This window comes from Lynx canadensis, chromosome B4, assembly GCF_007474595.2.
Source record: "Lynx canadensis isolate LIC74 chromosome B4, mLynCan4.pri.v2, whole genome shotgun sequence".
NCBI lineage: Eukaryota > Metazoa > Chordata > Mammalia > Carnivora > Felidae > Lynx > Lynx canadensis.
The window spans coordinates 78246834-78258907 of NC_044309.1; the positions used below are offsets into that span (position 1 = coordinate 78246834).

Genomic DNA, 12074 nt, shown 5'->3' on the forward strand with positions numbered 1-12074 from the left:
AAAGCAGTGAGTGATGTTTCCTTAAGTTTTGAGTGACTGATGAATCTAATTTTCGTTATCCATCAGTTGACAGATATGCACAGGGATGTTTTCTGGGAGGCAACAGTGTGTTAGTGAAATGACCACTAAAGGTGCACGCAGGGTTCAGACACCAGCTGGACCATGGAAGCTTGTGGGGCCCTGCCCCGGTTACTGACCCCAGACTAGACCTTTTTCTGTTCCACGTGACTTTGGGGACTCTCCCAAACCCTGACCCTTGAGGATAACAGAGGTGCAGGCAAGGCTCAGAGGTGGCTACATTGATTTATTGGAAACACAGATCAAGACAGATGAACATGACAGAGGTGGAAGGGGAGTGGTTGGGGGTGGGATATGGCCATCAGCCCCATGACAGCCTAGGGTAGGACCTTGTCCTGGTCTTCTGGGCCCCTCAACCCCCTTCGTATGGGCGTCAAGGGGACTTTTTAGGGGTAGCCTCTCCCAGCACGGGGCAGCAGAGCCGAGGAAGAGGGGATCACACATAGACATGAGAGGCCTGGAGTGGGACAGACCTTTCAAAGTGCTAGAGAGGTAATTGAGAGCTTGCTCCATGGGGAGGCTGGGTGGGAGAGACCCCAGGCCCGAGGCGTGAGTTCGGCCGCCTAACATTTGCGGCAGCTGCTGGCGCAGGACCCCACGCCGCAGGAGCTGATGCCGCAGGAGCCCACACCGCCGGTGCCCAGGCCGCAAGACGTGATGGAGTTGCAGGGACCGCAGGGCGCGCACATTCCGGTGCTCACCGCCAGGTTCCCGCTGCAGGGGGCGCTGCACGCGCTGCCGGTCACCGGCCGCGAGCCAGACACGCAGAGGTCCCCGCAGACGACCCCGCCCCGGGAGCTGCTGACGCCTGCAAAACCCAAAGGCTCATCAGAATTCTGGGGTGCGGGGGGCGAGCCATCAGCCTCCCAGATGATGCAGATCCCCGGGCCCTGAGCACGGTGTATTAAAGTCAGGAGAATCTTTACTTACACCGCTAGGCCCAAAGCTGTGGTCTTTCCTGCTCTCTGACCCCCAATCCCTCCTGCTGTGATGCCAGCCCACTTTATGATATTTAGCTTTCAGTGGAACCCCACCCTCCAGACTCTGCTACCCCTTATAGGAAGGGAATAAATCCATCCACACAGGGGCTGTGTTACTCACAGACATTCACGGCCCCAACGCCTTCACATAGTCTAGAGGGAAGAAGAAAAAGGCAACATGAGTGACTCATCCAGAGTTTCGGATAGAGCTCCCCCACACCTTGGGGCAGGGTTCACAAGTGGTCAGCGTGGAAGCAGAGGGTCTGAGGGAACAGCCCTCCCAAACCACCCCCGTCCCCAAAGTGATGAATAAGAGGTTTTCCTAGACCGCTGGCCATTGCTGAGACAGAAGAAAGGATGGAGTGTATTCAAGGGGCAGGAATGGGCAACTCAGAGCCAGGCTGGGTTGGGCCTCACCTCTGCTCCTCGCCCTCCAGCAGCCGCCTGTAGGTGGCGATCTCGATGTCCAGGCCCAGCTTGGAGTTCATCACCTCCTGGTACTCCTTCACCAGGCAGGCCATGTCCTGCTTGGCCTTCTGCAGGGCGGCCTCCAGCTCGGCCAGCTTGCAGCGGGCGTCGCTCAGGGCCGCCTCGCCCTGCTGCTCAGACTGGGTCACCGCGGTCTCCAGCTTGGTGTTCTGGGGCCCCGGAGAGAACAAAGTGGGTTATGGTCCTGGGTGTCTCGGTCCATTTCCCTCATGTGTCCAGTCTCTCCCCTCCCGCAGCTGGGGACACCCCAAGAACAGGCCTCTCCCCTTCATTAACGGAGTCCCCCTGAGGGACCACAATCAGGGACATGAGTCATGCAAATGGGCTGGATCATGAATGGTGAGAGCCAGTCGGGGCACACACTGCCTGTGTGGCCCTGGGGAGGCCCCAGGCGACCCGTACCTGACACTTGGCATTCTCGACCTCGGCGGTCAGCCTCTGGATCATGCGGTTCAGCTCGTTGATCTCCTCCTTGGTGCGGCGCAGGGTCTCCCCGTGCCGGATCACCGTGGCCTTCATCTCCTCGCACTGGGGGGAAAGCAGAGGTGCTCCTGAGCTCAGGATGCAGTTTCCCTCCCATTCAGACACCACAGATGGTTGGGAGGCTGTACAGTGCTCAGCCTGTGCAACTATACATGGCAGCCCTGCCCAATAACTATAACCTAAGAGCTCTCTGCCCTTCTGTCACCATCCCTAGGGATCAGAAACCCCATACAGAAGAGGCCTTGTTAAGTGTATACCGGGCTTCCCTCGTGCTGTCATGTCTAAGAGACAGGTGTCCTGTGCCCCTCACCTTGCTGCGGTACCAGGACTCGGCCTCAGCCCGGCTGCGGCTGGCGATGTCGTCGTACTGAGCCTTGATCTCGGCCACAATGCAGTCCATGTTCAGGTCCCGGCTGTTGTCCATCTTGACGATGACCGAGGTGTCTGAGATGTGGGCGTGGAGAACGCGGATCTCCTGCAGATGGTGGGGAACCTGTTTACACCCCAGCCTCACCCACAACAGTGTGGACCCAGTTTTCTCAGCCCTTACCTGGTCTCTACCCCAGCTCCCACTACAGGCTCATGAACTGCAGCCCCCCACCCAACCCAAATCCCTGGCCAACTCAGTCCCAGGCCCCAGCCCCCTCTTCTAGGCTGGCTGCTTCTTTTCGACCTGGACCACGGCCCCTCACCTCCTCATACAGGCGCCGCAGGAAGTTGATCTCCTCGATCAGGGCCTCCGCGTTGGCCTCCAGATCTGACTTGCGGAGGTAGGCACAGTCCACATCCTGGAAAAATGGGGTGTCTGTGAGCTCAGAGGACCCCGGTGCTCATTACCCCAAACACTCCCCTCTCTTCTCTCCCATTCGTGGAGGCCAAGGGAAAGGACTCCCACTGTTCTATTCCCATGCCGTCGCCATACTTTCTGACCTGCCTGGGGTGGGCTTTGCAACCTCTTGCCCTTCTGAGAACAAACCCCTTTGTGCCTGAGATGGGCTGCCAGCCTTTCTCTCCTCTTATGGTCCCAGCTCTGCTTCTTACCCTCCCTTTCCCAACAAGTCTGCCAGACTGACTCCCTGCTCGCCACCTCGACCCCTCCCTGTCCCCTGGCAGTCCTCCAAGACCACCTGGTCACTCCGGGTTCAGCTCCTTCCTCCCCAATACCCGGGGACTGGGCCCCTCCTGTTGGTCAGACTTCCCCCAGTGCTAGACAGGACGCTGTCCCTCAACAGAGAGACTGGAGCTGCCCTGCCTCCATGGGGTCCCCGCCAGAGACCACAAGTTCTAAAGCACAGTGGGACATCCGCCGGTCAGCCCAGCCATCCCTCGCCCCAGGGCAGGGTGCTAGTGCACAGTCCAAGGTTCTTGCCCTTCATCGGCGACCTGAATGAGCCTTCCGTGACCTGACCCCTGGGATTTCCCAGCCCGATTGGGCCAGGTCGTGTACCCCACGTGGAGGTTGAGACCCTCTGGGTCTCCCCAGGAAGAGTTTGTCATTCCGAGATCCCTGGTGTCTGTGCTTCCGGATCCCATGTCACTCACCTTCTTCAGAGCCACAAATTCATTCTCAGCTGTTGCTCTCAGAGAGACTTCCTCCTCATACCTGAGGCAGAAGAGGGCAGAGAGGGAGGTCAGGGAAGGGCAGGTCTCACCAGAGGCCGTCTCCCTTTCACATCAGTGGAGGGGGCAGTATTAGTGAGCTCCCAACAGCTGGAACGCAGCAATTCTGCTGTCTCCGTTCTGTCTGGTTAGATCTGGAACGGGTCTAGGATCCTGTCTCGACTTTAAATTGAGGGGTCTAGAGAGCTAAGGTGTGGGACCTCCCAGCCCCGTTCCCACAGCTGCCGTGAGGTCACCTTAGGAGGCACATAAGGACTCAATCCCTGGCCCCATGCTAGGAGAGGACAGTGTCACCTCTGGGGCAAGGCAGCCCCAGCCTCCCCTCATCTGGCTGTCCAACCTGGCTCAGGTGTGGGGGCCTATGACACCCATCCCCCATCGGCACTCAGCACCCCAGGCAGTGGCACACCCGGGGCCCCGGGGCCTGTCAGCCCCGAACCACCAGACGCTCAGGTGCTATGGGTGGGAAAACTGAGAGGTCAGTCAGCAGGAGGCAGCCAGGGAGCCTGCAGAAGCCTCCTCCCCACGGGGCCTGGGGGACAGCCTCCGAGAAGGGAATGCTGAGTAGGGGACAGAGAGGTCTCCTGGGGGCATCCCGGCCCCACCCTGAGGCAGGCATCTGGGCAAGAGTGGCGCAGCTGAGATGACCCTGCCGCGCAAGTCCCCGGCCTGCATGGCCCCTCGTCCTTCTGGAAAATTCTTCTCAAGTCTAACCCAACGGGCTCTAAGCCAAGTCCATTTCCTGTGCCCAGCGTCACTCCGGGCCGCACTCACTTCTTCTTGTAGCCCTCCAGCACCTCCTGCACGTGGTTGAGCTCCGAGGCCAGCCTCCCGCTGTCGGCCTCCACGCACTCGGCCTCCCGCCTCAGCGTCTCGATGTAGCCCTCGAACAGGGGCTCCAGGTTGCTCTCGCAGCACTTGCGGTTCTGGTAGAACTGCCACTTGGTCTCCAGAAGCTTGTTCTGTTGCTCCAGGAAGCGCACCTGCATTCAGGGCGTGGGGGAGGGGTCAGACGGCCCTTGGTGTCCCGAAGCCAATTTGGGGTGGGGCTGGGGTGATTGCTTTAGGGGCAAACTCCCAACCCTGGAGCTCAGCAGACATTGGCAGAGACGGGCAGTGGGAGACAAGGTGACCCCACCTTGATTTCCCTCCTGTGATCTCTGTCCGGATTTTCTCACTCAGGGATGAGAGCAAAGGGCTGGGCAAGGTCAGCGTCTGCTCTCAGGTAAAGTGAGTTCTCCAGACCTGGTGAGTCCAGGTGGCATGTGTATTCTGGAGGCAGGTAGAGGTCTCCGGTTGGCCTCTGGCTCCCCCTGTCTCAGTGCCCAGCCTGAGTGCTGAGCTTGGGTGGGCTACAGGAAGGGTGTGATCAAGGACGGCCACCCACTGGCTCACCCTGCGGGCCTCTTCCTATTTCTTGTGTCCATTTTGGTGTCTGTCTGTGTGCATGTTCTGCCCTCTTCCTCTGACAGGCCAGTTCCAAGCCTGTCCTTGTGTCTCCGTGGGGACCTGCCTGTCTGGACAGAGGTTGCATATAACGGCAACACTATCAAATCAGGAGCCTCTGCTCTGTATCCTGATGTCCTTGGTCCTCACGTGGCCTGGGTGTGTGTCCATTTCGTCCATCAGAGCGGGAGCTCACCTGGACCTCCTGTCTCCTGCCCCTGACTGTCTTCAGTGCCTAGCCCAGGACCCGAAGGCTCAGGAAGGGTGTGATCAAGGACACCCACCTTGTCGATGAAGGCTGCGAACCTGCTGTTGAGACACTTGATCTGCTCCTTCTCCTCGTGCTTCACGCACTGCGCATTGGGGTCGATCTCCAGGTTGAGGGGCGTGAGGAGGCTCTCGTTGACCGACACGCTGGTGATGCAGGGCGGGCTGGGCCCGCACACGCCGCCGGAGCGGTAGCCGAAGGTGCGGCCGCAGGAGCCGGCGCGGAAGCCGCCGCAGACGCTGTGGCTTCCGAAGCCGCCGGTGAGGCCGCGGTAGCAGGAGACGCCGCGGTAGGGGGCGGCGGTGATGCAGCAGCGGCCGGGCCGGGGCCCGCAGGCCGACATGCAGCTGAAGGTGCGGCCGCAGAATCCAGATCCGCAAGTCATGGTGCTCCTGGAGGCTGGGGTAGCAGAGTACAGGACCGAGGTCTGGAGTCTTGTGGAAACTCCAATGTGCTCCGTGAGGCACCTCAGTCCTATTTATGCTCAGATCTGAAGGGCTTGGCTGTGCATTTCGGTCAATTTGTGCTTTATGGGCTTGGGCGGTTAGTTGAGTCCAACCCCTCTTTAGCACATGCTTTCATGGTGGAGTGGCCCGCACCCTCCTCAGTGTACAGGATGCCAACCTCTGGGCTGTAGGGGGACTCAGTATGTTTCATCTTCAAAGTGCCCTGCCAGCAGTCTATGCACTCATCTGAGGAGATTGGGGAGAGAAGGGCAGGGCAGGAGAGGGAGGAAGGGGGCCAGGAGAGGAGAGGAGAAGCAAGGCCAGAGGCTGGGAGGTTCAGGGCACCTGTGTGTGTGTGTGTGTGTGTGTGTGTGTGTGTGTGTGGTGGGGTGGTCAGGAGGGGACTCAGGAAAGACTGAGGTGTTAACAAGTAACATCCAGAAGTTTCCATTCCAGTAGTGGCCATCGTGCTACTCTACCACAAATGTGCATTCCCCCCATCCCCAGACTGTCTAGCGGGCTGCTGAGATACATTCCATTTTTCCTGTCAAGACAGCAGCCTTTAGTTTATTAAATAGTGTGTTTTTTTTTGTCTTTTTCAACTTTTATCATGAGAGTTTCTGAACATCTGGAAACATTGAAAGCGTAGCATAAAAACACCCTGAGATGTTCACTGAGTTACGTAGATTCAAGAGTGGTTAACACTGTGCCAGCCCTGCCCGCATATTTGACAGTTACAGAAAGTATGGCACGTGTAGAAAGCAGGACCGTACCACTGCGCGTGCAAGAAAATTAACAACAGTTCCAAAGAATCATTTACTAGTCGTTCCATTTTCAGCCTTCCTAATTGTCTCAAAAGTTTTAAGAAATCGGTTTTATGTGACTTGTCTTGTGGCTCCGTCCCTTATATTTAATTTTTTTAAATGTTTATTTATTCTTGAGAGACAGAGCAAGAGCAGGGGAGGGGCAGAGAGAGGGAGACACAGAATCTGAAGCAGGCTCCAGGCTCTGGGCTGTCAGCACAGAGCCCAATGCAGGGCTTGAACGCACAAACCCTGAGATCATGACCTGGGCCGAAGTTGGTGCTTAACCGACGGAGCCACCTCGGCGCCCCTCCATCCTTTCTCTATATTTTAAAGATACTGGAAGTTAATTCTAGAGTTGACCTGTTCAGTGTGGCATCCTGCAGGCGTATGCGGCTGTTTAAATTTAAATTGGTTAAAGCTAAATAAATTGACAATGGAGTTCCCCAGTTGCAGGAGCCACATGACCACAGGACCACTGACTACCTTACTGGATGGCGCAGGGACAGAACATTTCCACCATCGCAGCTTGTCCACTGGATAGTGTTGGTCTAGAGGCTTGTCTGGGTTCAACTGACATGTTTTTGGGCAGAATACCTCATGAGCAATGCTATATGATTCTTATCATGTCACCCCAAGAAGCACAAAAAGATCAGGCTGTTCCAGTATCTGTGATGCTAAATCGGATCACTTGCATACATTTCCCCTTTGTAATTAGAAAGAACAATGTAGGAAAACATATATCCTATTTTGATAAGAGGATATTTTCTTGTCTTTTTTTCTTTTGGCCACCTACTATCTGATATTTTATGTCGTAAACAATCTCTAATTCTCCCATCAACCATACGAAGTATGTATCATTATCCCCATTTTACAGATAAAGAAACTGAGGCTCGGGGAGGTTAAATAACTTGCCCAGTATCTCCTAGCTAGTTAAGTCATGGAGCCCAAGAGAGGCAATGCCTTCTTACCTACACGCTGTGACAACCCCCAGATTTCCTAACTCTCTGGAAATTTTCAAGAGGGGGAGGGAAAGTTGTTTAGGAGGGGATATCTGTGGAATTTATGGCTGGGAAGAATCAGTCTCGGGCAGATGGGCAGCGTCACGGGGGGTTGGGATGGTTAGAACCAGGAGGGGCCAATGGTGTGGGAATGTAGCACAGGGGCAACGTGAGGCTGGGGCTGGAGATCTATAGGGTCCTGTGGCTGAGAACTGAGCGGTTTTAGTTATTTGTATACCTTTGGTGCACTGTGAGTATCTTGACAGAGGGTACTGTTTCTACTTACCCACAAAGCCTCCTACTGCAGGGGAACAGGTCTAGAAGAATTCTCTCATAAAGTACAGAGATTTGCATTATTAAATGAAAGAGAAGAGAAGCGATGTGGCCGGCAGCCCCCTGTAGCTGCCGTGTCTTAGAGGTAAAGGCAGGCAGGGCAGCTTCGGGGAAGGAGGAAGGGGGGTGGGGCTGGCGGGAAAGGAGAAGGAAGGAGGGGAACAGACCAGGGCTGGGGGTAGGGCTCTGTGTGTTTGTGTGAAACATTCAGGGCTGAGGCCTTGTGACAGGACAAACACGGGCTCGTGGACTGTGTCGGCCATCTGGCTGTCCAGGAGGGTGTGGCACCTGCTGTCACTTTATGTGTTTGGGGAGCTGGGCCAGCACTTCCGAGACCCTTTATACCCTCATTGCCATTCTGGACACTGCCCACAGTTGAGCCATGGCAGTGCTCCCAGAAAACCAGTTGGCTGGTGTCCTGAGGAGAAGCGCTGTGAGTCAAGGTACATCTCACACATGCTTTACCTTCTCCACCAGTGTAACTCCTTATAAAAATGACATGCATAAACATGAACTAATTACTAATAGCTGGCCCTTCCTAAGCAATTTTAAAGACACCAGAAGCAATTTAAAGAAACGAGATATAAGAAAATCAAATTTTCACCATTTCATTGAATTTCAGGCATTATTAATTGCAGCTAATTTTTGAAGACCTGAAAGGACATTCGTTCTGTATGTTTTCTTGGAGTAAAAAAGCTTGTGGTGGGGGAGGGGGAGAGAAGAGAGGGGGAGGGTTGGCTGAATCACCACCATAGTCTTGGCTCTGGCAATATGGGTTTTATCAAGGGTAAAATTGTTTTTAAAATTTTTTTTTCAACATTTATTTATTTTTGGGACAGAGAGAGACAGAGCATGAATGGGGGAGGGGCAGAGAGAGAGGGAGACACAGAATCGGAAACAGGCTCCAGGCTCTGAGCCATCAGCCCAGAGCCTGACGCGGGGCTCGAACTCACAGACCGCGAGATCGTGACCTGGCTGAAGTCGGACGCTTAACCGACTGCGCCACCCAGGCACCCCAAGGGTAAAATTGTTTTTATTGAGAACTATGTTACCCACGCAAAAGAACGTATAGGCCGTGTACCTACCCCCTATAGGAAGAAATGAAATATACGTGTGACTTAGGTGCTTCCTATAAGCCTCATTCTGGTTGTACCCATTTCTTTTTGGCCTAGGGACAACATCCCTCTGGGATTTTGTGTTCACTCATTCCCTTGCTTTTCTTAGCAGTTTTAGAACCAATGTATGCATCTCTAAACCATAAATTATTTAGTTTTCCAGTTTTCAAAAATATTTATTTATTTTGAGAGATCAGAGACAGTGTGAATGGGGGAGGGGCAGAGATCGAGGAAGAGAGAGAATCCCAAGCAGGCTCCATGCCGTCAGTGCAGAGCCCAATGCGGGGCTCAGTCTCACAAACCGTGACCTGAGCCAAAATCAAGAGTCAGACGCGTAACTAACTGAGCCCCCCAGACGCCCCATAGTTTTCCAGTTTTTGAAGTTCATGTAAATGGAATTGTATTGTGTGTATTCTTTTGTGTCTGGCTTCCTTTTTTTCAGCGCTGCTTCCTGTCGCTGTATTGTGTTCATACTCATTGTATGAATATGCCACAATTTATTTATCTCTCCACCCTGATGGCCTCGTGGTTGTTTCTAGGGTCTGTATTATGAACAGAGTGGCCATGAACATTCTTTCTGTGTCTTCTGGCATATCTGTGGAAGGGTTTTGCTAGGGTATGTGGTTATTTAAAAAAAATATGCAAGTAGGTATATGCTTAGTGTCGAAAGCCATTTCATGAGTCTTCTTCCAAATTTAAAAAATCATAACATCTCTTGATGTTCATCTTACCTCCTACTAGATGCTATGCTGATTGCCCAACATGCACTAAAGCATTTAATTTTTACAATTACCCGCTGAGGCAGGTGTCAGGTGAGGACACTGAGGTCTAGAAGGTTAAGAGTCTTGCTCAGTTTGTGTCGTTAGTGGCAAAGCCGGCCCTCAGAGTCTGCTGGTATGTTTGATCCCAGTGGAAGGGATGAGCTTATCTCATTGCCCCTCTACCATCGTTAGAAGTATTACACAATAGATGGTGCTGGTATATAGCACATTAACACACACTCTCACTGATCCCTTCCCCCAGGACCCTCTTCAGGGCCCCTTACAGTGCTCTTAGGGCTCAGGGCCAGAGGATAGAGAAGAGCTCACCCTTGTTTGTGGTGAGCTTCCAGTTCTAAGAGAAAAGCTGGACACATATGCAGATTGTGAACAAAAATGCAAACCTTGCAACACACCAATGAGCACAAGTGTTTGGTTCGTGGATCTATTCCAAGGGCTTGGCACATAGTAGGTGCTCAATAAATATTTGTGGAATGAATGAAACGAATGCCAGCTGCCTATTAAATGCTGAGTAATGGAACCATCAAAGCTTGGTCGTTAATTGTGCAAAGCTTTCTGGTAGGGTGGGGTGGGGATCAGATGTAGCAGACCAGAGGGCAGCCATTCCTGGGAGTGGGGGATGGGTAGGGAGACATTCCTGGCTGGGGCCTGAAGGAGGAATGAAGTGAGTAGATATGTCCTTGACCAAAGTGAAGTCCTTGAACTGAACAATGATGAGAGTGGTCGGGAAAGCCAACCAACAAGGGCAAGAATCTTGAAAGCCATGGGGCAAAGTAGAGACTGAAGGGTAGGATTGGGGAAGGAAAGAGAGAAGTGGATGGGAGGTGGATTTCTAGGGAAAAGAAGGGAGAAGATCCTTCTCCCTTAGAGAAGGGAAGATCTTAGACCATTACTCTCTAGGGCTACTTGGAAGGACATAGACCATCTAGGGCGTGAAGAGTATGGGAGGGAGGGGAGACTGGGAGAGATGAGGGAAGGGCTTGAGGAGATGCAGGGGTTCAGCCTGCTTAGTGGGATGGATTTCATCAAGGGCAGAGTTCCTGAGTCAGTCTTCATTTCCCCATTCCCCCAGGCAGTCCACAAGAGCCTTTGGCCCCGCCTTCCTCTGGTGAATTCTAATGGATAATTGGCCACTGTCCCAGGCTGACTTGGCTGAGAAGGCAGGACTCTGACTTGGGCCTCTCAACTCATTAATCCAGTCATCCTGCCTGCTGGCTGGCCTAGGGTCAACTCCCTTGTATACAGCCTGAGTGTTATGTAAACAGCCATTCCTTCACCCCTCAACTCCCCTCACTGAAACTTGGCCTGCACCTGCTTTCTGTGAACAGAAAGTATGAGCTGCAAGGTGAGAAAGGGCACAGCCCCTTAGATACCTGCAAGCCTGGTATGCAGATGTTTTGGTATCCTCCAGATGTGGAACCTACAGGCTGCCTCCCACCTTGTAGTTTTGAAGCAGAATCCCAGAGATGCGACTAGCCCTACTTCTGAGGGCTCTGCCTCAGTGGGCTCTGTCACAGCATCTCACTATCTCTGCCTCTCCAAGTTTCCCTACTGTCCACTCTCTGAAAACCTCCATGCACACTTTTTATACCAATACTGCCCCAACTGCCTCTTTACTGGCATCTGTTGTCACCCTTTCCAGGGGGCCTTTCTTACCTTTCGCATCAGACTAGCTGCATTCTACGTTGCCCCAGAATGGGCACTGTCAGTGGCACCTGGGTGGCTCAGTTGGTTAAGCATCCGACTTTGGCTCAGGTCATGATCTCATGGTTCATGGGTTCGAGCCCTGCTTCGGGCTCTGTGCTGACAGCTCAGAGCTTGGAGGTGTTTTGGATTCTGTGTCTCTCTCTCTGCCCTTCCTACACTCATGCTCATGCTCTGTCTCTCTCTCAGAAATAAACATTAAAACATAAAAAAAAAAGAATAGGCAGTCTCAGTAGACATTGCATTTCTGAGCATCTGATGATACAGCTGAAAAGGAGCCCTCTTCAGACTTCCAGCCTTTCTCACAAATGTGGGTCTGTCTTCCCAGTCAGATTGGGAACTTCAGAATCCATGTCTCCTTTTTTCTTTTAGTGCCTTCCTCCCTTTTTTCCAAAATTAAGACAGACTTCAGCATATGGCAGAGATGTAGCCATCACAGAAACCCTGAATTCCCCAGCAAGATGTTATTTCATCTAACCCATCATCCATGTGGGGGAATCTGCCTTACAACATTCTTCACAGGAGAAGG

General features: G+C 53.3%; 1 protein-coding gene across 1 annotated transcript; it reads right to left on the minus strand.

The window, feature by feature from the left end:
* Positions 1-336: 336 nt before the first annotated feature.
* On the minus strand, positions 337-5808 carry LOC115519014 (keratin, type II cuticular Hb1). The gene is made up of 9 exons (XM_030322676.1): positions 5381-5808; positions 4425-4633; positions 3573-3633; positions 2723-2818; positions 2341-2505; positions 1950-2075; positions 1476-1696; positions 1180-1211; positions 337-886 (listed from the first exon to the last, which is right to left on the minus strand). The coding sequence occupies exons 1-9, from the start codon at positions 5747-5749 to the stop codon at positions 642-644; spliced, it is 1524 nt and encodes a 507-aa protein (XP_030178536.1). The 5' UTR covers positions 5750-5808; the 3' UTR covers positions 337-641.
* Between the last annotated feature and the right edge of the window lie 6266 nt (positions 5809-12074).